Genomic DNA, 27,004 nt, shown 5'->3' with positions numbered 1-27,004 from the left:
AATGCTTTTATTAAGTTACAAAACTTTGGCAAATCAATACAGTACTCTTTAAACAATAAAATCTTATTTTTGTGGACCTCATATTACTTTAGTGATTGTTTTTATTCCAAAAATACCATTTAAATAGCAAATCAAAATGCTTGTTTTTTTTTTTTTTTTTTTTTTTTCCCCCTTTAAATGGTGATTTAGAGCAGAGCAAGATATTTTATACAAATTATATGGCTTTTAAAAGTTTATGATTTAAGGTCCTTTGCGCTTGTTGTTGCAGTCCAGTGCAGAAGGGCAGTCTCTGTGTGCCTCCCAATGGCTCTGCTGTATTTTGGGGTTGGTCCAAAGCCAGGTAGAATTCCCATGCCAGGAACACTTTCAAATTCTACCTTCAGGAGATTTAATACACCGATACCAATTTCAAAGTAGTTTCTCCCAAAATCATTAAGTTTTCACATAAATACTGGAACCCAAAGTATTATTAGTCATTTTAAGTAACACTATTGTTTGATGATCCCTCTTAGTTGGAAGCCCTGCACCTCTTTGTTTAGATCAAGAGTCACACAGACTCTCTCCAGCTCATTAAAATTTTAAAAAAGTCTACCTAAAATAGTTGCTTCTTAAATAACAAATAAATATCCTGCCAGCGTGGAGACCTGGGACCTGATGCTGAATGCCACTTGTCATTTCTCTGCAAACGCTGCAGCCGCCATCGGTGTCCTTATGCTCCCTCTGGCTGAGGCGGCCAGTTCCTCAATCTCGGCGTTTAACTTGCGGATCACCCTGGCTTCTCGGCCTTTGCTGGTGTTGGAGGGCATAGTGCTCGCCATCAGGCCTTCTAGGTAGCTGCTAAGAATGACGCCTTTCACGGTGATTATGGCCTCTTGAGTCAGAACAGTTTACCCTGGGTCCTGAGGATATGGTTTGTATATAAGTCTCTCATCTACTGACACCATGTTTGTGAATGAAATATTAGTTGATTTCGGTTCCATTGTTCTCTCTACAGGATCAACTACAGAATGTTCTTGTACGTAGGTTCTGGTTCTTTTGGTGCCAATAAGAGATCTCACAACTGAGGGCAGGCCCCACTTGGTGCTGAGGAGTCGCTGGCTGTGCAATTCCCGGAGGGGTCCACGTGTCTGTGTAGGACATCCACGCCCACCACGCTGGGGTTCATCGGGTTAGGGTATTTCTGCATTGCAGCTGTTGTGACCATCTCCCAGGGGTGGTCAAAGACGTGCTCAGAGGTCCAGGTCTTCATGGTGCTGGCGACCTGTGCGAAGTCCCCTCATCAATAAGTATTTTAAGTCCTCCCGTCTTTACAAGCAACCAAGGCTATATCATCTGCATATCACAGGTTGTTAATTAGCCTTCCTCCAATCCTGATGCCACAATTTTCTTCATATAATCCAGCTTCTCTGATTATTTGTTAAGCATACAGATTGAATAAGTATGGTGAACTAATACAATGCTGGTGTACACCTTTCCTAATTTAAAATCATTCAGTGTTCCCTTATTCTGTTCGAACAAATGCCTCCTGGTCTATGAACAGTTCCTCATGAGCACAATTAAGTGTTGCAGAATACTCATACTTCGCAATGTTGTTTATAGTTTGCCATGATCCATACAAATGAAAGCCTTTGCAAAGTCAATAAAGCACAAGTTAGCATCTTTCTGATATTCTCTGCTTTCAGCCAAGATCCATCTGACATTAGCAATGATGTACCTCATTCCACATCCTTTTCTGAAACCTGCTTGAACCTCTGGAAGTTCTCTGTCAATGTGTGGCTACAGCCTTTTTTGGATTACCTTTAGTAAAACTTTATTCACATGGGATACCAATGAAATTGCCGATGATTTCCACATTCTGTTAGGTCACCTCTCTTTGGAATGGGCATAAATACAGATCTCTTCCTTAGTTGGCCAGGTAATTTAAATTTCTTGGCATAGATGAGTAAGTGCCTGCAGTGCTGCAACCAGTTTGTTCAGAGATTTAAATTTGTAGTCCATCAGTTCCTGGTCCCTTGTTCTTTGCCAATGACTTCAATGCACCTTGAACTTCTTCCTTCAGGATCACTGGTTCTTGATCATATATTACCTCTTGAAACTGTTTAACCAACCATTTCTTTTTGGTACAGTGACTCTTTGTATTCCTTCCATATTTTTCTGATGCTTTCTGCATCATTCAGTATTTTGCCCATAGAATCCTTCAGCACCGAAAGTTGAGGTTTGAATTTTTTCTTCAGTTCCCTTAAGCTTGAGAAATGCTAAGCATGTTCTTTCCTTTGGCTTTTCTAGGTCTTTGCACATTTTGTTATAATATTTGACTTTGTTTTCTATAGCTGACCTTTGGTTCTGACTTGTAGCAGCCCTGTATAGGGTTTCTGAAGAGTGGCTGGTTAGCTTCAATCACTGACCTTGCAGTTCAAATCAACCTTGCAGTGCATTTAACCCACAGCGCCACACCAAGTTTATAAAGCATTCTTAGACACACTACTATTGTGTTTCATTCTCATACTCCATGGTCTATTTTCATCTGGAAACTCATCTGAAACCTTTCCACCATGGCTGACACAGCTTGCATTCAAAATACCTGTGGCATATCTTCAAGAATTACAGCAACACACAAGCCACCACAATAAGACAAATGGACAGACAAGTGGTGGAAACTAGAATTAATGGTTAATAGAAAATGCATATACCAGTCCTAACAGGGGCTAATACCCAGCTTCAAATTACTTTAACCTCTGATGGAATAAAGTATTTGGGACTACTGCTAAATGTCCCTTGCTGTCTGCCAGAAGCCAATTTAAATTATTTCTGGATGAAAATATCATACTAGGCCTCAAATTACTTCTGAGATTCTTCATATAGAGTGGGGGTTCTCCGTCTCTTTCTCTCTCACACACACAGGAGGTAATTAACATGATTGAAAATGAAGAAATTCAGATAAGTGAGTTATAAGACACAGACTTTAAAATAACTATACCTAAAATGTTTGTTATTATTAATGGTTTGAGGAAATAAAATACAAGATTGAGAAATACAGCAAAGAACAAAGAAATCAAAATGGAAAATACAGAGAACATAAGAAACATAAAATATTCAGAGAAAGGTCTGTCACATATGTTAATTGGACAACCAGAATAAAAGTAAGAATAGAACATAAGCAATACTTGGAAAGAAAATGGCTGACAAATCTGTAAAACTTAAAGACAAAATCTTAAAAATGACCAGAGAAAAAAGATAATCTTCAAAGAAACAAAAATAGGTACACAATTGACTTTACAGCCGAAAAGTAAAAGTCAAACGACAATTGAATTAATTTTTAAATGTGAAACAAAGTAACTGCCAACAAGAAATCTATATTCTGTGAAAATATCCTCAAAATATAGACAAAAAAATTAATAGGCTTAAACAATACACAGATTCTTAAAATGAAAGGTGTTTTAGCACTTCTTCATTTCCTAAAAGTACAAGTAGACAAAAAAGAAAACAATAATTCATGGTCTAGAAGACCTAAACTTGACTTGATTGGATGTAACTAGTACATAATATATCTTTACAAGTACACATTGAACATTTACTGTAGCATAAGACAAAATTCAGTAAATTTCAAAGGGCTGAAAAATATACACATTAATTGTTGTTGTTAAGTGCTGTTGAGTTGGTTCTGACTCATAGCGACCCTGTATAATGTTTCCAAGGAGCAGTGGTGGGTTTAAACTGCCAACCTTGTGGTTCACAGTCCAGTGCTGATTCTACTGTGTCACACCAGGAGTCCATACACATTAATAGAACCAAGGAACCAAGGTAAAAGATTATATGATTATTTCACCTAATGTAGACAAATCATCTGACAAAATCCAACACTTTTCATGATAAAAATACTCAGTAAACTAGGAATAAAGGGAAAAATCCTCAATATGATTTATATATAAATACTTATGTATATGTATGTATATTGTTGTTGTTGTTGTTCTGTGCCATGGAGACGGTTCCAACTCACAGCGACCCTGTACAGGGTTTCCGAGGCTGTAAATCTTTATGAGAGCAGAAAGCTTCATCTTTCTCCTGCAGAACAGCTGGTAGTTTCGAACTGCTAACCCCTGAGAGGTTAGCAGCCCGATTGGTAACCACTACGCTACCAGAACTCCTTGTTGTTGTTGTTGTTGTTAGATGCCATCATCAAGTCGGTACCGCCTTATAGAAACCTTATGTACAACAGAACAAAACACAGTCTGGTCCTGCACCCACCTCACAATCGTTGCTACACTTGAGCCCATTGCTGCTGCCACTGTGCCAATCCATCCCACTGGGGGTCTTGCTCTTTTTCACTGACTCTCCACTTTACCAAGTATGATGTCTTTATCTAGGGACTGGTCATTCCAGATAACATGTCCAAAGTTAGAGACGAAGTCTAGCCATCCTGGCTTCTAAGGAGTATTTTAGCTGTGCTTCTTCCAGCACAGATTTGCTATGTTCTTTTGACAGTCTATGGTACTCTTAGTATTATCCTCCAACACTATAACTCAAATGCAGCAATTCTTCTACAGTCTTCCTTATTAACTGTTCAACTTTCACATGCAATATGAGGTTATTGATGATATCATGGCTTGGATCAGGTGCATCTTAGTTCTCAAACTGGCATCTTTGCTCTTCAACACTTTAAAGACATCTTGTACAGCAGATTTGCCTAATGCAAGCCATGGTTTGTTTTCTTGACAGCTGATTCCATGAGTGTTGATGGCTCCAAGCAAAATGAAGTCTTTGAAAACTTCAATCTTCTCTCCATTTATATGGATGCTGTTTACTGGTCCATTGGTGAGGATTTCTGTTTTCTTTACATTGAGGTGCAACCCATACTAAAGGGTGTGTGTGTGTGTGTGTGTGTGTGTATATATATATATATAGAGAGAGAGAGTCCTGGTGTGGTGCTATGGGTTAATGCACTGGACTGAAAAGTCCGTTTGAACTGCAAGGACAATAGTTCAAACTTACCAGCCTCTCCTCAGAAACCGTGTACTGGGTCACTATGGGTTGGAACCAACTCAACGGCACTTAACAACAAAAATATATAGACTACAATATATGTCTATATGTCTTTCTCCATATATTAACTGATGCTAAGTACCGTCAAATTGATTCTGACACACAGTGATCCTGTATAGGGCTTCCAAGGACCGACTGCTGAGTTTGAACCACTGACCTTGCAGCTCAGTGCTTATCCTACAGTGCCACACCATAACTACTAACATCATACTCGAGGTCCTGGTTAACACTAGAGGATAAGCACTTGACTGCTAACTGTATGGGTCACTGTTCAAACCCACCAGCCACTTCTAGGAAACCCCATCCGGGGTCATTATGAGTCACAACCGACTAAATGGCACTTAAAAACAACAACATCTTACTCAATGGAGATAGACTGAAAGTATTACCCTAAAGATCAGGAACAAGATGCATTCTTGATGTACTTAGCTTTTAATATTTACTGAGCACCACCTAGGTGCCAGACACTATTCTAGATATTAGGAATACAGTCTTTCACTACTTTAACACTGCTATTCAGCACTGCACTGAAAGTTCTAGCCAGTAAGAAATATGAAGAAAAGAGTAAGTAGAATCATCCTATTCACAGATGATATGACCCTATATATACATATATACACAATATCTCATTAGAGATTGCACAAAAAAATCTACCAGTAATAAAAGAACTCAGAAAGTTGCAATGTACAAGATCAACACAAAAACTCCAGTGGCTTCAATACCCAGCAATGAAGAATCTGAAAAGAAAATTAAGAAAACAATTCCATTTAAAGAGATAAAATGCCAAGGAATAAATTTAAATGGTACACTGAAAATGACACAACTGTGTGGAAATAAATTAAAGAAACCCATTATCACACTGCTCTCAAGTCAATTTCAACTCACAGGACAGAGTAAAACTGCCCCATAGGGTTTCCAAGGCTATAATCTTTAAGGAAGCAGATTGCCACATCTTTCTCCTGTAGATTGGCTGGTGGGTTTGAACCACCAACCTTTCAGTTAGAAGCCAAGTACCACCAGAGCTATTTAACAAAAACAAAAACAGATAGGAGCTGTGGAGAAATTGGAACCCTTATCCATTGCTGGCAGAAATGTAAAATAGTGCAGCTACTGTGAAAAACATTTTGGTAGCGCCTCAAAAAGGCAAACACAGAGTCACCATTGTTGTTGTTATTGTTGTTAAGTGCCATCGAATTGGTTCCAACTCACAGTGACCCTGTATAGGATTTCCAAGGAGTAGCTGGTGAGTTTGAACTACTGACCTTGTGGTTCAAACAACCTTTCAGTCCAGTGCTTTATTCTACAGCACCATACCAGAGTTACCATGTTGTTGTTGATCAGTGCCATCGAGTCGGTTCTGACCCATCTCAACCCTGTAAATAGTTTCCAAGGAGCAGCTGATGAGCTTGAACTACCAACCTTACAGTTCAAACTGACTTTGTAGTTCAGTGCATTAACCCACAGTGCCATCAGCAATTCCACTTCTAGGTATATACTCAAAAGAACAAAACAGAGACTCAAATAGATACTTGTACACTAAAATTCACTGCAGCATTATTTTCCATAGTCAGAAGGTAGAAATAATTCAAGTGTCCATCAACAGATGAATGGATAAACAAAATACGTTATATTTATACATAAACTTATTCAGCCATAAAGGGAAATGAAATTTTGATACATGAAATGACATAGATGAACTTTAAAAAACATTATGCTGAGGGAAATAAATCATACATAAATGGACAAATACTGTATGATACCACTTATATGAAATATAGAGAGTAGACAAACATATAGACAAACGTTTATGAGTGGGTACTAGCCGGGAGGTAAAAGGGAATGGGAATTTATTGATTAAGGAGTTACTGTTGTTGGTAAGTGCTGTAGAGTTGGTTCCTATTCATAGTGACCCTGTTCTGAATTTCTTCTTAGGGTAATAGGAAAAAAAACTTTTCGGAATATATGTGGTGATGGTTGTACAACATAGTAAATGTAATTATTGACACTGAATTGTATGCTTAAAAGTAGTTAAAATGGCAAATTTTATTATATAAATAAATATTTTATGACAATAAAAGCAAGCAAACAGAAAAAAAGCACTATAGTTTTTTACTTAATTGCACTGGTTTTACTTAATGGCACTGGTGCAAAGACAGACAACTCAACACAACAGTCCAGAAACAGATCCACACATAAAAGAATGCTTGACACTTTAGGATCAAAGTGTCACTACTGATCAAGAGGTAAGGCGGTCTTTTTAACAAACAGTATTGGGTCAAATGAATTTCCATATTACAAAAAAAAAAAAAAGGAAACTCAAAACACATACAATACACAAAAACCAGTTCCACAAATCCCAGGATCTTCTAACCCTCATCTCCGTACTGCTCCTTAGGCTCCTTACTCCTCATCGCCTTACTGCTCTTTTTTAAAAAAAAATCCGTATTCTGTGAAGTTGATATGTTTTTTTAAGTTAAATTCTAAAATCAAAGTTTACAGTTTCCCCAATAAAATGAATAAGTAACCTTATTGAAACCATTAATAAAATAACTCAGAATCTTGTGAATACATTCTGCAGTAGGCGCTATACTCACATAATATCCACCCCTCCTGGAGTAACAGATGATGATGTGTGCTCTTTGCTGGATGAAGAATCAGTAGTACATTCTGGTTCGGATACCGAATCACTGCTGCAGGGCTCACTATTTGGAGATGCATTTCTTTGAGAGGTAGTATCTCCTGCTGTAGGTGTTAATTCACCCTCAGTGAATGCATCACTTATGAACATGCCTTCATGAGTTAAATAAGCCACCTCTGTGTCCAATGAATTGTCTTTTGCAGCATTCTTCTGTTGTGAAATCTCTTCCAATTCTCTAGTTCTTTGGTTTTTGTCAAGAACTGAGAGAACAACACTATGAATAATATTTAACGTGGCCTAGAAAAAACCAGGATCATTTTTAAAAGATTTAAAATATTTTAAAAGCTCCCCAAAGTAAATTCTGTGCATGTCAAACCAACTTTTTCCAGTCAAAATTGAATTAAATCATGTATATTAGAATTTCTACTAATCTGTATTATACAATAAAGGTGACCTGTGGAAAATTTTGCTCAGGAGAAATTAACCTTACTTAATCCCTGGTAGTACAAGAACAGAGTTCCTGTATTATCAGGGATTTTATCAATGGAAATTGCACTGTTGTTGTTGTTGTTATGTGCCGTGGAGTCAGTTCTGACTCACAACGACCCTGTACAGGGTTTCCGAGGCTGTAAATCTTTACAGGAGCAGAAAGCCTCATCTTTCTCCCGCGGAACAGCTGGTAGTTTCGAACTGCTGACCGTGAGATTAGCAGCCTGATTTGTAACATGCTTAATATCCTTAAACAGTTTACATTACACACACTCATTTGTCTATCAGAAAACCATATGAGTTTATGTTCCTGTCTGAAAAAAAAACAAAACAAAACTCCACACTACTTATCATTCTAGCCACTGTCCGCCTCTCCTCATCTTAAAATGTACAGGAACAGAGAGAGGAAATGGATAAAGTAATGCTACACTGATGGGACTGCAATGAATGTTACAAAACAAAAAATGTAAAGCGTATAGAGTGAAAAACTAATGTGATCTATAAACTTTCACCCAAATCCCAATACAAAAAAAAATTAAAAGAAAGCCCTATGAAGCAGTTCTACTCTGGCACACGAGGTCACCATGAGGTAGAGTCAACTCAACAGCAACAGGTCTCTTGTTTTTTTACTTTATAACTACGCATTTTTTTCTCTCATCAAAATTCCTTGTTGCATGATGTTCCGTGCAACATTAAGAATTGAAGAGGAACAGTGTTCCATTTATTGTCAAAAAGAATATTTTAAGATCTGAAGTAAAACACTTATCGATAGGATAATATCCACATACCTAAAACAAAGGCCAGATACTACAACTATATTCAAATTTACGCAACCACTAAAGACAAAGATACGTAAGTTGAAGCTTTTTACCAAATTGAGCAGTCTGAATTTGATGAAATTATATGCACTGATAAATACCAGTGATTGGAATGAGGAAATTAAAAACAAAGATGAAGGATTCGTAGCTGGCCTTGTTCACAGTAATCAACACTGGAGACTGTACGATACAATTTTGCAAAAGCAGCAATTTACTTATTGAATTGTTGTGGGATGAAATTAAGAACATCAAACAGGAAGAAAGCAAAAGGTCACTAAGAAGACAATAAAGAAGAGACTCTGAAACTTGCTCTTCAGCATATAGATGCTAAAGCAAATGAAGAAATGAGGACGTAAAAGACTTGATCATTTCAAAGGCAGCTTGAGAAAATAAAATTAAGTATTATAATGAAATGTGCAAATACCTGAAGTTAGAAAACCAAAATGGAAAAACACGTTCAGTATTTCTCAGGGTGAAAGAACTGAAGAAAAAATTCAAGCCTCGACTTGAAATACTGAAGGAGTCTATGGACAAAATGGAATCCAGGTGTGGTACTGTGGGATAAAGCACTCGACAGCAAGGTAAGTTTGAACCACAAGGTCAGTGGTTCAAATGCAGCAGCCACTTCTTGGAAATCCTATATAGGACTGGTATAAGTCAGAACAGACTCAACGACACTTAACAACAACAAACATGGACAAAATAATAAATGATGCAGAAAGCATCAAAAGAAGACAGAAAGAGTACAAAGAATCACTGTACAAAAAAAATGGTCAATGTTCAATCATTTCAAGAGATAGTATATGATATCAAGAGCCAATGGTACTGAAGGAAGAAGTCTAAGGTACACTGAATGCAGTGGTAAAGAACAAGGCTCTGGGACTTCATGTAATACAAAGTGAAATCTTTCAACAAACTGATACAGCACTGAAGGCACTCACTAATCTATTCCAAGAAATTTGGAAGACAGCTATCTGGCCAACTGATTGGAAGAGATCCGGTATTTGTGCCCATTCCAGAAAGAAGTAATCCAATGGAATTCAGAAATCATTGGACAATATCATGAATGTTAAATGCAAGGAAAACTGTGCTAAAGAGGATTCAAAAACAGCTACAACAGGGAATTGCCAGATGAGTACAAAGGATACCATTACTGATATCAGACAGATCTTGGCAGAAAGCAGAGAATACCAGAAAGATGTTTACCTGTGCTTTATTTATTATACAAAGGCATTCAACTATGTGGATCATGACAAGCTATGGACAACATTTAAGAGGTTAAGCATTCCAGAATACTTAAGTGTGTTCATGAGCAACCTGTATGTAAGCCAAACGGCAGTTGTTTGAAGAAAAAAAGAGAATATTGAATGGTTTAAAATCAGGAATGGTGTGCACCAGGACTGTATTCTTTCACCATATCCATTCAATCTGCATGCTAAGCAAATAATCAACAATAATCCAAGAAACTGGAGTCCTGGTGTGGCGCTGTGGGATAATGCGACAGACTGCAAAGTCATTTGAACTGCAAGTTCGGTGGTTCAAGCTCACCAGATGCTCCTTGATATACAGATATACAGGGTAGCTATGGGTCGGAATCGACTCGACAGCACTTAACAACAACAATCCGAGAAACTGGATTATATAAAGAAGAACACTGCATCACAACTGCAGGATGACTAATTAGCAACCTGTGATATGGAGCTGATACAGCCTTACTTGTTGAAAGCAAACAAGAGTTAAAATACTTACTGATAAAAACCAATGACCACAGCCTTCAGTAAGAGTTGCACCTCAAAGTAAAAAAAGCAAAAATCCTCCCCACTGGATCAATGTGGCGTTGTAGGGTAAGCACTGGACCACAAAGTCATTTGGACCACAAGGTCAGCAGCTCAAACTCACCAGCTGCTCCTCAGAAACCCTTTACAGGGTTGCTACGAATTGGAACCAACCTCACGGTACAAACAACAACTGGAACAATGAATAACATCATGATTAAAAGAAAAAAAGATTGAAGTTGTCAAAGACTTCATTTTACTTGGATGACTACCAGCACTCATGGAAACAACAGTAAAGAAATCAAACGATGTATTGCATTAGGTAAACTGGTGCACAAGACCTCTTTAAAGTGTTCAAGAGCAAAAACATCAGTTTGAGGACTAAAGTGTGCCTGACCCAAGCCACTTTATTTCCAGTAGCTTCATATGCATGTTAAAGTTAGGCAATGAATAATGATGATCGAGTCCTGATACCTTAGTGGGTTACAGGTTGAGTTGCTAAACAAAAGGTCAGCAATTTGAATCCACCAGGCACTCCATAGGAGAATAAGGAGGCTTTCTGCTCCCATAAAGATTTAAAGCTTCAGAAACTCTAGAGAGGGTTGCTATGAGTTGGAACCCACTTGATGGTAAACAGCCAGCCAGTCACAGAAGAATTGATGCATATGAGTTATGGTGTTGGAGAAGAACAAACAAATCTTTGGAAGAAGTAGAGCCAGAATGCTTCTTAGAAGACAGTACAGCAAGACACAAAGAGGACACAAAGGAAATGACAGGTTCCTAATGGCAAGAACAACTTACAGACAGAATCAAAATTGATTCAAGTTATACAGTAAGAGGAAAAGAGGAGAAAAGCAAAGAGATCAATATAATCAGGAACAACCATTTTAACAGTAAGCAGCTGTTTATGGGGACCTCCAGTCCAAGATGTATGAGGATGAGCCTGTGCTGTGTCGGGGATACCCCTGAATGGCTAATGGCCCCGTCTGCCATCATTCTGGTCCTGAGGTTCCCCTGCAAGACCCAGCTGAGGATCAGAACTTGTCTGCAATGTCCAGAAAAGAACAGGCCCTGGATGCCTGAGACGTGTGGAGGCCTGCTCTACTCCCAGTCTCCTCTCCTCTCAGTCCACGTCCAGGTGCATCTGCGTTTCTATAGTACCTTTGAAAATGAGCTGCTGGGGTGTTCAGTCAATTCTGACTCATAGAGACCCTATATAGGGTTTTTGAGGAGCAGTTGGTGGGTTTGAACTGCTAACCTTGTGGTTCAAAGTACAGCACCACCCACTACCATCCTGGTCCAATTTATGAGAGATTCCCAAGGGTGTGCCAATGTAGTTGTTGTTAAGTGCCGTTGAGTCAGTTCCGACCCACAGAGACCCTGTGTAGGGATTCCAAGGAGCAGCTGGTAAGCTTGAACCACCGACCTTGCAGTTCAAATACTTTTGCAGTCTGGGGTATTAACCCACAGTGCCACACCAGGACTCCCAAGGGTGTGGCATATAATAACACCTTATATTTTAAATAGATAAAAGGAGAGTGACTTGAGCAGAGAACAAGGGATGTACTACCTAGTACCACCAAGATAAAAGAGCCAGGAGTAAAGTGCATCCTTTGGACCTGGGGTCCCTGCATTGTGAAGCTCCTAAATCCAGAAGAAGACTGACATACCAAGGTGTATGGAGATCACCAAGGAATACTGGGGCTACAAATGCTGAAAGGAGACAAGGACCTTTCCACAAAACCAACAAAGAGAAGGCTTTACCCAAGAGCTGGCACTCTGAATTAAACAAGACTAGCCTACTAAACTCTGAGGGAGTCCTGATGTTAGAAAAATTTCTGACTCTTAAAGTCATCCACTTGTGGCATTTCTGTTAAAGCAGCACTTGGTTACTAAAACAGACATTAAAAAGACAGGAGAGAAAGAAAAGACAAAAACAGATGTCAGAAGAGATTCTGAAATTTGCCCCTGAACATACAGTATCTGAACAGAGGAGTTAAAGAGCTGAACAGAAGATTACAGAGATGTCTTCACAAGAAAAATAAAAACATTTTAATAAATTTGTAGTTAGAAAATCAAAAGGGAAGAATGTGCTTGGCATTTCTCAAATTGAAAGAAATGAAGAAAAAATTCAAGCCTCAACTTATAATATTGAAGGATTATATGGGCAACATACTGAATGAAGCAGGAAGCTTCAAAAGAAGATAGAAGGGGTGGGGTGAGGTTTGATGGCGGCTAGGGTAGAGGTGCAGCAAAGTTCTCCATCACCAATACCACAGAATACCAGGCGAAGCGGGTTCAAGGCATAGCTCCAAAACTGAACCACATGGGTAGAATATTTTAAAAGTTTGAAGGCTTATACCACCACGGAATAACACCTCAGGAACTTCAGAACAAAGGTGGATAATACACTTTGCAAGTTTTGCTTTGTTCTGAATTTCTTTTTTTTTGGTATCTGTTTATTGGACCCCCACTGTTTGCACACCTCCATTCTGGTGACTAGAGGGTGTGCTTAAGCAAGTGGACACACCCCACCCCCACCACTGGTGGGTTCTTCTGTCACACAGGCACACAGAAACTCTCAGCCAAGAGCCAGCCCTGAACTGTTTTTTTAATAGGGAAAAGGCCAGAAGAAGGGGTGAGGAGAGGGAAATAAAGTTTAAAAACAAAACAGGCTGAAAATTAAATTCTGAGGTACAGAACATCCTAAAGGGAGTTCTGTGGACTGAGAACCAACAAAAACAGACAACAATTAAAGATTAACATATGTGGCAGAACCTCCCAGAACTAAATCGACAGAAGGAAGAGTCGAGAACAGGACAAAACTATAAGAACAAAGTTAGAGAATCTGGGAGGTCAGTCTATGGTAAAAACAATTACAATGTAAAAGAAGGTAAGCACGTAGGAACAGAGATCCAGATGGTGAGAAGGTCATGTAGATTAAAGTATAAAATAGCACAAAATGGAGGGAAAAGTTAATGGACTATAAGATAACCTCAAAGAAAATTAACGCTTAACAACATACCAAGTAAATGAAAACCCAAGAAGAACATGGAAACATTAAAGCTATACGGAAACTCACAAGAAAGAACACAAAAAGCATGTGTCTACACAGAACAAAGAAAGCAGCAGCAACACCACACACACACACACACACAAACCATAATGGCACCAATTAATCAATGCCTATTGATGATTAAACTGATTGCCAACGGATTAAATGCACCTGTTAAGAGACAGAGAGTGGCAGAATGGATAAGAAAGCAAGATCCTTCATATGGTGTCTGCACGAGACACATCCCATACACAGAGACAAAAGCAGATTAAAAGTCAAAGGATGAAAAAAATTATACCAAACTAATTGCAATCAATAACGAACAGGAGTGGCAGTACTGATCTCTGATAAAATAAACTTTAAGGCAAAAATCACCATAATAGATAAACATGGACATTATCTCATGATTAAAGGGACATGACTTAACCATAGTAAATTTCTATGTTTCCAATGAAAGAGCTCTAAAATATATAAAGCAAACTCTAATAGATTTGAAGAAAGACACAGACGAATGTACAATAATAGTGGGTGATTGTAATACACTGCTTTCAAAAAATGGATGGAACAACCAGAAAGAAACTTGACAAAGACACAGAAGAACTAAACAACACAATCAGCCAACTGGACCTCATAGATGTGTACAAAGCATTCCACCCAACAACTGCACAATACACATTCTTTTCCAGTGCACTTGAAATATTCTCCACAATAGACTATGTCTTAAGACACAAAACAAATCTCCATAAAAATTTTAAAATATCAAAATACTACAAAGCATCTTCTCAGACTACAATGCTACCAAATTAGAAATCAACAACAGGAAGACCAAGGAAATAAAGTCAAATACATAGAAACTGAATAACATCCTGCAGAAAAGTGACTGGGTAAGAGAATAAATTAAACGTGACTTCACAAAGTTCCTAGAAATAAATGAGAATGAAAACACAACATACCAATTTCTTTGGGACTTGACAAAAGCGGTGCTGATAGGACAATTTATTGCAATAAAAGCACATATTCAAAAAGAAGAAAGAACCAAAATTAACACATTAACACAGGATCTACAACAATTAAAAACAGACCAACAGAGAGAACCTACAGCTACCAGAAGAAAAGAAATAGTAAAGAGTACAGCAGAAATAAATGAGATAGAAAACAGAAAAACTATAGAAAGAATCAACAGGACAAGAAGCTGGTTCTTTGAAAGGATTAACAAAATTGACAGACCATTAGCAAACCTAACAAAAGAACAAAGGGAGAAGACACAAATAACACGCATTAGAAACCACATAGGCGATGTCCAACAGAAGCAAAGAAAATCAAAAGGATAATAACAGAATACTATTAAAAGTTTTACTTCTCAAATTTGAAAAACTCAAATGAGATGGGTATATTTTTAGAAAAACACGACCTAACTAAACTTACACAGAGTGAAGTGAAAACCTGAATAGACCCATAACAAAAGTAGAAATTGAACAGGTCATCAAAAAACTCCCAGATGGCTTCACTGGTGAGTTCTACCAAACATTCAGGGAAGAGCTGTCACCAATTCTACTCAAATTATTCCAGAATATAGAGGAGGATGGAAAACTTCCAAATACATTTTATGTAACAAGTATAACCCTCATACCAAAACCTGAGAAAGACGTCATTAAGAAAGAAAATTATAGACCAATATCCCTCATGAACATAGATGCAAATATTATTAACAAAATCCTAGCCAACAGAATTCAGAAGCACATCAAAAAGATAATACATCATGATCAAGTGGGATTCATATCAGGGATGCAAGGATGGTTCAACATTCGAAAAATGATCAATATAATCCACCATATAAATAAGAAAATGAAAAGAACCACATGATCATATTGAATGATGTAGAAAAGGCATTTGACAAAATCCAACACCTATTCCTGATAAAAACACTCAACAAAGTAGGAAATAAGGGAAATTCCTCAATATAAGTAAGAGCATATATACAAAACCAACAGCCTACATTACTCTCAATGGAGAGAAACTGAAAACCTTCCCTCTAGGAGCAGGAACCAGTCAAGGATGTCCTTTGCCACCACTCCTATTTAATATTGTGCTGGAAGTCTTAGCAAGAGATATATGGCAAGACAGGGAAATTAAAGGCAATCAAATTGGAAAAGAAGAAGTAAAACTCTCTCTACTTGCAGACGATATGATCATATACATGGAAACCCCCAAAGACTCAGTAAAAAAGCTACTAGACCTCATTGGAAGATTCAGCATACAAAAATCAGTTGGTTTCCTCTATACCAAAAAGGACTGCACTGAAAAGGACATTAGGAAAGCAACACCATTTACAAAACCCACCCAAAGGATGAAATATCTAGGAATAAATGTAACCAGAGAAACAAAGGACCTATACAAAGAAAACTACAAAACACTACTACAAGAAACCAAAAGAAGCCTACAAAAATGGAAGAATGTACCATGCTCTTGGATACGAAGACTTAACATCGTGAAAATGTCAATACTGCCCAAAGCAATTTACACATACAACGCAATCCCAATCCAGATTCCAATGACATTCTTCAAAGAGATGGAAAAGACAATTATAAACTTTATATGGAAAGGAAAGAGACCCAGGATAAGCAAAGCACTGCTTAAGAAGAAGAGTAAGGATGGAAACCTCTCAATCCCCAACTTCAAAATTTATTACACGGTTGCCGTGGTGCAAACAGCTTGGTACTTGTATAATGAAAGATACATTTATCAATGGAACAGAATTGAGAATCCAGTAATTAACCCTTCCACATACAGCCAATTGATTTTTGACAAAGTACCTAAATATATCACATGGGAGTGGATAGTGTCTTCAATAGATGGTGCTGGCAGAACTAGAAAGCAATATGCATAAGACTGAAACAAGACCTTCACCTCATGCCTTATACAAAAACCAACTCAGCATGGATTAAAGACCTAAATGTGAAGGCCATCAATGAAAAATTATGAAGGCCATCAATGAAAAAATAGGGACAAATGTGAGGGCACTAATTCAGGGAATACACAGACTACCAAATATTTTGAAAACTACACAAACAAAAGTAGACAAAATACATCATTGGGACATTCTAAAAAATTAAAAACTTATGCGCATCAAAAGACTTCACCAGAAGAGTAAAAACAGAACCCACAGAATGGGAAAAAATCTTTTGCAATGACACATCAGACAATAGACTCATTTCTAAAATAAATAGGAAACTACAACACCTCTACAAGAAAAAGACAAATAACCCAATGAAAAAGTGGGCACAGGACATGAACAGACACTTCACCAAAGAGGATATACAGGCAGCCAACAAACATATGAAGAAATGCTCATGATCACTAGCCATTAGAGAGATGCAAATCAAAACAACAATGAGATATCACCTCACACCAGCAATAACAGCAAAGATCAAAAAAGTAGAGGACAATCAATAAATGCTGGCGAGGATGTGGAGAGATGGGATGCTCCTGCATTGCTGATGGGATTGCAAAATGGTCCAACCTCTCTGGAAAGCAAAATGGCACTTCCTCAGAAGGTTGGAAATAGAAACATCTTACGATACAGCATCATTCCCACCCTCTACGTGGTATTTACCCACAAGAAAAATGAGCCACAACACAAGAAGATATATGCACACCAATGTTCATAGCAGTGCTCTTTACAATAGCATAAAGATGGAGACAACCTAAGTGCCCAGGCATTGGAAGAATGGATAAACAAACTGTGGTATATACACAGAATGGAATATTATGCTACCTTGACAAACAACAAGGAAGCTGTAAGCTAACACATAACATGGATGAACCTTGAAGACATTATGTTGAGTAAAATTAGTCACAAAAAGAGAAATACAGCATAGGACCACTACTGTAAAAGACTAAGAAAAAGAACCCATACTAAAGGGGGGCATTCTTTGCTGGTTACCGGGATGTGGGGGTTGCGGTTAGAGGAAGGAGGGTAAGTTTGTGCACAGGGTAGAGAATAGACACACAATAGTTTGGGTGCTAGAGAGGGGGGCAATACACAAGGGGAGGGGAATGGAAGAACAAGGCAGATGGGAAAACAATTAAGCAGGTTTGCATGGGTTAAGTGGGACAGAGGTAAATAATGATGTACGCACAACCTTGGAATAACAGGGCTCTGGGATACAGGGATTGAGACATGGTTGGAATAGGCAAAAGGGGGAAAATAATGTTAAGATGCTTGGCTGTCTTTTGAATCTTGGTTTCCCTTGCATACAATTATAAAATAGACATTTGAGGGGAAGAGAAAGGAGTAACCAGAAATATCACCATAGAAAGCTTGTAAGTCCGTCTTCTGCCTATAACTGACTGGAATACCTAAAATGGGGCTACAATATGCTGAGTGAATGAGGCTTCCTACAGAGCCTTTGCATTACATAAGAACATAGGTGGAATCCTGAATCCCATCCAAAATCATCTTAGGAGGTGGGAAATTTCCACTTGAAAGGACGAGCTGGCCTGGAGCGGCCAGAAGAACAGAAGATACTTCTTGAAAGAAAGACCAACAGGAAAAATACAAAACAATAACGGCAATCTGACTGACTACTACAAGTACAAGCAAGTTGCTCGCCCAGGAGATATCAAGGCAAGCAGTCGGATCCCATGAGCAGACACATGCTCTGACTGGTGACCACGTTGGTCACTGATAAGAGGAAATGAGGGACAAACTGCAATGAAGCTGCACACTAAGCCCAACCACGTTCTATAGACTCCTGTGGACCAGGGTGGAGACCTGGTTGGCCAGCAGTTTGGCAAGACGTGGGAACTCCTGGGCCCAGAGTCAGTGACATAGCCACAGAGAACTAGAGTGGAGAATGAAGTGTCCAACTGATAAGAAGAGAGGGCATATGCACAAAAACACCCACACTTATAGATAATACCCATATGACCTGGCTTCAAAAGCTGGATGACCAGAGCTCAACTAGAAGAAGAAGGGAAAAAAGAGTAATCTGATATAATTTGATGAACCTGACCTACACCTATGGATGCAGTAGCTCAAAAGAGGGAACAAATCTTTACCGTGAGGATCATTCCCACCCCCTCAATACACAGGGTTGACAGGGACGGGCTACTTGGACACTGGCTACCCAAAATGGCAGGGTGGGGGGTGGGGGGAAGAGACCTACAAAGGCAAGAAATGACTGGCTTACAAGCTTTCAAGAGGGAACCTAGATCCAGAGGACATGGAGGAAGGTAGACTCTCCACTGAGTAGTATCCAATCTGTCTGGGCAGGACTGATAAAAGGAGATAGGGATAGCACTTATGTGGTACAATAGTGAATAATTACTATCAGGACTGTCTGTGAGGTTTGGAAATGTAATTGTAGACATTTTGTAGTAAAAGGAGGGGCGTGGTTGACTTTACAGTCCAGGAGCAGTGGGCCCTGGGACCATTAAGGGAGAAGAGCAGAGTGCGGGTCCCTACCCAGAGAAACAGTGACACCAGAGATGGAGGCAGAGACAATGACGTGGAGAGATGGAGTGGCTGGGAACTCTAGACCCAGAGAGGGAGAGGGGCTTTGTGCTTATGATCGGGGGCAGGCTTGCAGGGTATACCCTTTGGTTGGTTGATGATGCATGGAGGGGATTGTAACCATGGCAATGTAATGATATACGACAGGATGAATGTAAAGCTGATGTTCTCCCATGTAAACTATCACATAATTCACAATAAAACATTTTAAAAAAAAAAAAAGTGGAAGGAATATACAGAGTCACTATCACTAAAAGAAATGGTCAGCACTCAATCATTCAGGAAAATAGCATAAGATTACTGATAAGTTCAACATACACTGAAGGTACTGGAATTTTTGGAATAATAATCAAGATGTTTCAATAAATGGATGCAATTCTGAAAGTACTCACTTATCTATGCCAAGAAATTTGGAAAATGATTATCTAGTCAACCGACTGGAAGAGATACAAATTTACGCCCCTGCCAAAAACGTGAAAATGATCGAATACTATCACTAATGTCCCACCACTTCTTTTTCAGTTTGTTTTACTGTGGTAGGTTGGGTGTTGCTGTATGTTGGTAGCTATGCCACTGGTATTTTAAATACCAGCAGGATTGTCCATGGTGGACAGGTTTCAGATGAGCTTCTAGACTAAGACACACTAGGAAGAAGGAGTTGCGAGCTACTTCTGAATGTTTGACCACTGAAAACCTTATGAAAAGCAGGGGAACACTGTCAGATATAGTATCAGATGATGAAGACATAAATGGCAGAGATCTTGATCCGACAAATAGTGCCAGAAAATGAGCACCTCAGGTTGGAAAGCACTCAAAATATAACAGAGTAGAGTTAACAATGATGACAGGAATGGAGTAAAGCTTTCGGAACCTTCATTTGCTAATGAGGCACAACTCAAAATGAGGAGAAACAGCTGCAAATATCCATTCATAATCAGAACACAGAATATACCAAGTATGAATCTAGGAAAATTAGAAGTTGTCAAAAAAGAAATGGAATGCATAAAGATCTATATCCTAGGCATTGTTGTTGTTGTTGTGTGCCGGGGAGTCGGTGCCAACTCATAGCCACCTGTACAGGGTTTCCGAGGCTGTAAATCTATATGGGATCAGAAAGCCTCATCTTTCTCCTGCGGAACAGTTGGTAGTTTCGAACTGCTGACCTTGCAGTTCACAGCCCGATTCGTAACCACTACGCTACCAGAACTCCTTTATCCTAGGCATTAGTGATCCTAGGCATTAGTGAGCTGAAATTCACTGGTATTAGCTTTATTAAATTGGACAACCATATAGTTTACTATCCCGGGAACATCAAATTCAAGAGGAATGGCATCGGATTCATTGCCAAGAGAACATTTCAAGATCTGTCTTGAAATACAATGCTGTCTGTGATGGGGTATTATCTATATACATACAAGGAAGACCAGTTAGTACCACTATGATTAAAATTTAAACACAAACCATTAAAGTCAGTAATGATGAAACTGAAGAATTCTACTAGTTTCTTCAGTCTGTAACTGGTCAAACATGCAATCAAGATGTATTGATAATTATTGGTGATTAGAATGTACTGTTAGAGCAGAATATTCAAAGTGCCATGGACTGCCAGAAGAACAAACGAATCTGTGTTGGAAGAAGTAGAGTCTGAATACTTGTTAGAAGCCAGGACAGTGAGACTTAGTCTATCATACTTCAAACATATTATAAGGACCGAACAGTCCTTGAAGAACATTATGCTTGGTAAAGTAGAGGATTAGTGAAAAAGAGCAAACCCCTCCCCTCGCCCTCAATCAGAAAGACTGACACAGAGGCAGCAGCAATGGGTTCAAACATAATAACAATTGTGAGGATAGCAGAGGACCAGGCAATGTTACATTCTGATGTGCACAGGGTCATTAAGAATCACAACTAATTCCACAGTACCTAATAACAACAATAGTAACACATGCAAGCACAATTTTTCTGAGGATAATTCTAAAGCATTTCAGTAGTACATTGACAAGAAACCGCCCCAAATTCAAGCCAGATTCAGAAGAGGATATGAGATGAGGGATACATTAGTTATGTGAAATGGATCTTGGTTGAAAACAGGGAATATCAAAAGGATGTTTACCAAGGAAACAAGTGTAAATTGCTACAATATGATGTACTTGACCTATACTTAAGGATGTAGTAGCTCAAAATAACAACTGAGAGGGAAGGAGTCTTCACATCAAGAATCAATCCTATCCCCTCTGTACATAGGGTTGATAGGGATGGGTTACTTAGACAATGGCTACCTAAAATAGGAGGGCTATAAAGGTATGAAGTGACTGACTTACAAGTTTTCAAGAAGGAGTTTAGTTTCAGAGTGTGCGGGGGGAGGTAAAATCCCCACTGAATCGTTTGCATCTTGTCTAGACAGGTCTGGTGAAGAGATGGAGATAAGATTCTTATGATGGGGATAAGATTCTTATGATACAGTAGTTAGTCACTGTTATCATGACTAATTGTGACTGTTGTAACTGTAAAGGTAGAAGTTTTGTAACAAAAAGAGGGGAGTAGCTAATCATACAGACCAGGAACAGAAGACCCTAGGACCATCCAGAAAGAAGAGCACACATGGAATGTGGGACCCTATCCAGAGAAGTAGCGACACCAGAGATGGAGGAAGATATAAGGACATGGAGAGAGAGAGCAGCTGATGACTCTAGACTCATGGAAAGAGAAAGGTGTACTGGTGACTAGGTGCTAGTGGCCAGTAGGCAGGCTTGCAGAATGTGCCCTTTGGTTGTTTAAATGATTCTATATTCTTCTGTGTTTCTGTGTACATATCCTGCCCCCGCCCCCACCAAAAAAAAATAAAATAAAAATACTGTTGAATGATGGTGCATGGAGGAGATTGTAGTCATTGCAATGAAACAATGAGTGTAAAACCTATGTTCTCCCATGTAAATTCACAATAAAAACTTTTTTAAAAGTCTAGAAGCAAATATATATATATATATATATACATATATATATATATGTTTAGCTACATTTTAGTGACTATGCAAAGCCATTCAATTTTGTGAATCATAATAAATGATCAATAACATTGCAATAAATGGGAATTCCAAAACATTTCATTGTGCTCATGCTGAACCTGTATATACACCAAGAAGCAGTCATTCTAATAGAACAAGGGACTAAAATAAGGGTTTAAAATAAGGAAAGCTGTGCATCCTTTCCCCATACTTAGTCAATCTGAGTAAATCATCTGAAAAGCTGGACTATATAAAGAATACAGTGTCACAACTGCAGGGAAACTCATTAACAACCTACAATAAGTACATGATACAACCTTGCTTGTTGAAAGCAAAGAAGACTTGAAGCACTTACCAATCAAACACATCCATCTTCACTGTGGATTACATTTCAACATAAAGAAAACAAAACCCCTCAGAAAAGATTGAATTTGTCAAGCGTTTAATCTTACTTGGGTCTACCATCAGCGCTCACAGAATTAACAGTGAAGAAATCAAACAACATGCTGCATTTGGCAGATATTCTGCAAAAGATCTCTTTATTAAAGTCCAAGACTTTGAGAACTAAGGTACACCTGCCTCATACCATGGTATTTTCAATAGCATCATATGCATGCTAAATGTGGACAAAGAATAAGGAGAACTGGAGAAAAAAATGCATTTGAATGGTGTTAGCAAAGAGTATTTAAAGCGCTTATAGATTGACAGAAGAACAAAAAAATCTGTCTAGGAAGAAGTACAGCCAGAATACTCCTTAGAAGAGAAAATGGCAAGACACACTTTGGACATATTATGAGGAGGGACCAGTCCCTGGAAAAAATCATCATGCTTGATAAAAGAGAGCATGAGCAAAAAAACAGGAAGACACAGTGGCTGCTACAATGGGCTCAAACAAAGCCGTTCTGTTCTGTTATACAAAGGGTTGCTCTGAGTTGGAACCGACTCTATGGCACCTAACTACAACAAAATATCTAGAGAGATTCAAGTATCACAAAACTACAAGAGGAAATACTATTATGTAATATTTAGTACAAAGTAAACATTATAGTATTTTTAGTATGAAATATTCTTTTCAATATAAAACAAATTCACTCAAAATTATAAAAATCATCAAAATAATAGAACAGCTTCAAATCTTGTTTAAACCCAAGGTCTCTGTAAAAAAAAAAAAAAAAAAAGCAAAAGAACTATGTTTTTTTTTCTAATAAAATTCCATTTGTACGTTATATTGTATGTCCTATATGCTAGAAAGCTGGCAATTTTAAGAACAATTCTAGCCAAAGTGGTAATCATGTACATAAGCTTACCTTAACTCTTTGTAGGAAAATTATAAACTTAGAGAAAATATCCTTGAGTAGATCAAACCACTGGGGAAAATTCAACATTCTCATCTGATCTGCAAGCCTACAAAAAAAAATTCAAACAAAAATAACGATTATTATCTCTAGACCAGTAACATTTAGAAATGGAAGAAAACTATATTATATACTACCTAGTAACAATATATATATATATATATATATATATACACACTTTCATTTAGTTATCTAATTAAAATTATAAAATCTTGAGTTGATGTCAACTACTAAACAACTCCTTTGTTAAACATCTTTAAGGCTAGTCTACTCACACATACAAACACAGGAACTTTATAAAAGAGTAAGTTTCACGTAAACATATTTTTTGACTATTGGATAAATAATAATTTCTCTGTGGAGAAATAAACTAATTTTATTTAAAAGTCAGGACGATACATTCTAGAATAAAAATAGGAAAATGACATCTCTCCACAAAAATCTAATAACCTGCTTTTCTAACTATACTAAAAAGCACTTTGCAGCTTATGATACAGAATATGGCATGATGATCAGAGCATTGGCTTTAGAGTCACACTGGCTTATTTGGGCTCTTGATATCTGTGTGAGCCTAAGCAAGTGGCTTAGCCCTTCCATGCCCCAATTTTCTTGTTTTAATATGGAATAGTAATAAAATGTACTCTGTATGGTTGTTGTGAGTACTACATAAGTTAATATAAAGTACCTATAATACCTAGTACATTAAAAAAAAGTGTTATGTAAGTATTGTTGTTGTTGTTGTTAAGTGCCTTCGAGTCGGTTCCGACCCATAGCGACCCTGTATAGGGTTTCCGAGGGTGTAAATCCTTACGGGAGTAGAAAGCCTCATCTTTCTCCCGCGGAGCAGCTGGTAGTTTCGAACTGCTGACCTTATGGTTCGCAGCCCGATTCGTAACCACTACGCTACCAGAGCTCCTTTATGTAAGTATTAGCCAACACTTATTTTTATAGCTTACGTCAATCAATAACTACAAGATTAAAAACTAATGCAAAACAATTCATGAAGATATGGTACTAAAATGACTTATTACTCTAAATATTTATTGACTGATGCTGTATCTAAGGGAGTTTATTCTCAAATAAACTTTTTCCTGTACTAGAGATACAAGAAGTTCTCTATGTTAGTTGAGAAAATATCCTACAGAAGAAAAAAATTTTAAATTAGCAGACTCATGTCCAGGTGCTTCTACAGAGTCCCCATGATTTATTCTTTCCAATTACTAGTGATTCCCAGCTTCATTAGGTTGCTTCAACTAATTCTCAAACTGAGCTTTTGCTAGATCATAGTATGGAAGTTAAAACTCTACAATCCCTACTCTCTCTATGTTTGGCACAGGAAAACTTCACAGTTTATCCCTTTTGATCCCCATATCTTAGTTAAGTGATACGATTTACATATCCATATGATTGAGAAGTTCATAGTTTAAAAATACTGATTATTCTTCTCAAAATAAAAGAACAGCAACTTCAAAAGTGAAAACAAAAAATTAAAGACTTAGAGACTCATATGGAATAAGAGATGACCACAGGGGCAATTCAAAATCATTCAATCAAAACTTTTCAGAGCCAATGAGAAGTTGGATTCTAATTATACAACTAAACAGTTCAGAGTTATATTCATCTGTAAAGGATTATCTTCCATTTCCCCCCTTTATATCTGTGTCATGTTCCTTCTTATACTGTTCTTTGCCCTGGAAAGTTGACCTGCTGGGCTTGGTCAATGAGGAACCCTTGTAAAGGTGCCTCAGAATAACTGGGTCCCTCCACTAAAGAGTACAGCCTTCCTCAATTATTGCTGGGCTGTGAACCGCAAGGTCAGCAGTTCAAAACTACCAGCTGTTCCACGGGAGAAAGATGAGGCTTTCTGCTCCCATATAGATTTACAGCCTCGGAAACCCTGTACAGGGTCGCTGTGAGTCAGAACCAACTCCACGGCACATAACCACCTCCATCAGGAGTCTTGGTGACTCAACAGTTAAGTGCTTGGCTGCTAAGCAGAAAGTTGGTGGTTTGAGCCCACTCAATGGTTCCATAAGAGAAAGACCTGGCAATCTGCTTTTGTAAAGATTATAGTCTAAAAACCTTCATGGGCAGTTCTACTCCATCACACTGGGGTTGCTATGAGTCAAAATTGACTTGATGGCAGCTAATCTAGCACATGGTCCCCCTTTTCTTGATTCTGTTAACTGTTCTTTTCCCTAGTCCCTCAAAGCTAACACTTTGTCCCTTGTAGTTTTCTACAGCCTGTCCACACCCTAGTAAATAATTTCTTCACTAAATCCTCCTTAAATTATTCTTGAATCACTTGTCTTTTCCCTGACTGATAACCCCCAACATATATATTTATACTTACTTCATAACAACATCAGTATCTATATCTTCTATTTGTGAAACTTTATTAATCACACACTGCAAAATTAAAGAGAATAAAAACAATTTGATTAGCAGTCTTCAGAATCCTAAATACCCCATGGTTCATTTGCACATTGAAAAAACCAAACTGACTATAATAACCATTTTACCAGGCTTTTCTAGTATCTCTTAGACATATTTCAAGGTATTTGAGTAACTGCAGCATTATCCTTGCCCTATTAAACAGTTATTCTTGAACTAGAAATGTTAGAGCTATAATATTTGCTTAACTCCAATAATTTTTTAATCTTACTATTTAAAACTATTCAAATTCATACAACAGAGAAAAATAATTATAATATGTGCTTAGGATATAAGTATCATATTAAAGATGTGTCATATTAAAATCCGAAAAGGAATTCATTTTGGAGCTTATAGTTCCTTTTAATATATACAACAATTTGAAGTTTTAAAAATAATTAAATACTTATACTGCAAGAGAAGCCTAGTATTAAAACAGAGCATTCAGAAGAAAAAAAAATTTTATTAAAGTGTAACATGGTGGTGGTATACATACAGAAAATTGTACAAATTATGTGTACAGCTCAAAGCTTTTTTTTTTACAAATGAAATGTTCTTGCCCTGTATAATCAGTACTGAATTCAAGTAGTTGAACATTACCAGTACCCAGATGCCAAATTCCTTGGCCCTTCCCAGTTACTACAGCCTCCCCCTAAAACTATTCTCCTGACTTCTAACACAATAGATTAATTTTGCCAGTTTGAATTTTATATTAATGGAATCATTGTTGTTGTTGTTAAGTGCCGTCGAGTCGGTTCCGACCCATAGCGACCCTGTACAGGGTTTCCGAGGGTGTAAATCCTTACGGGAGTAGAAATCCTCATCTTTCTCCCGCGGAGCGGCTGATAGTTTCGAACTGCTGACCTTAAGGTTCGCAGCCC

The 27,004-nt window shown here is 38.0% G+C and overlaps 1 protein-coding gene and 1 pseudogene across 3 annotated transcripts in view; both read right to left on the bottom strand.

Moving 5' to 3' along the window:
- VPS54 (vacuolar protein sorting 54 homolog (S. cerevisiae)) overlaps positions 1–27,004 on the bottom strand; it is a 144,896-nt gene that overhangs the window by 49,851 nt on the left and 68,041 nt on the right. For all 3 annotated transcript variants that reach the window (XM_006862966.1, XM_006862964.1, XM_006862965.1), the window contains 3 exons: positions 26,044–26,099; positions 23,643–23,739; positions 7,635–7,975 (listed from right to left, as the gene is read on the bottom strand). In XM_006862966.1, the coding sequence (XP_006863028.1) occupies positions 7,635–7,975; positions 23,643–23,739; positions 26,044–26,099 (494 nt within the window). The remainder of the gene's footprint in view (positions 1–7,634; positions 7,976–23,642; positions 23,740–26,043; positions 26,100–27,004) is intronic.
- Positions 672–1,249, bottom strand: LOC102833649 (annotated as a pseudogene).

The sequence above is a fragment of the Chrysochloris asiatica genome, unplaced genomic scaffold, assembly GCF_000296735.1.
Source record: "Chrysochloris asiatica unplaced genomic scaffold, ChrAsi1.0 scaffold00052, whole genome shotgun sequence".
NCBI lineage: Eukaryota > Metazoa > Chordata > Mammalia > Afrosoricida > Chrysochloridae > Chrysochloris > Chrysochloris asiatica.
This window is presented reverse-complemented; position numbering and strand designations above follow the sequence as displayed.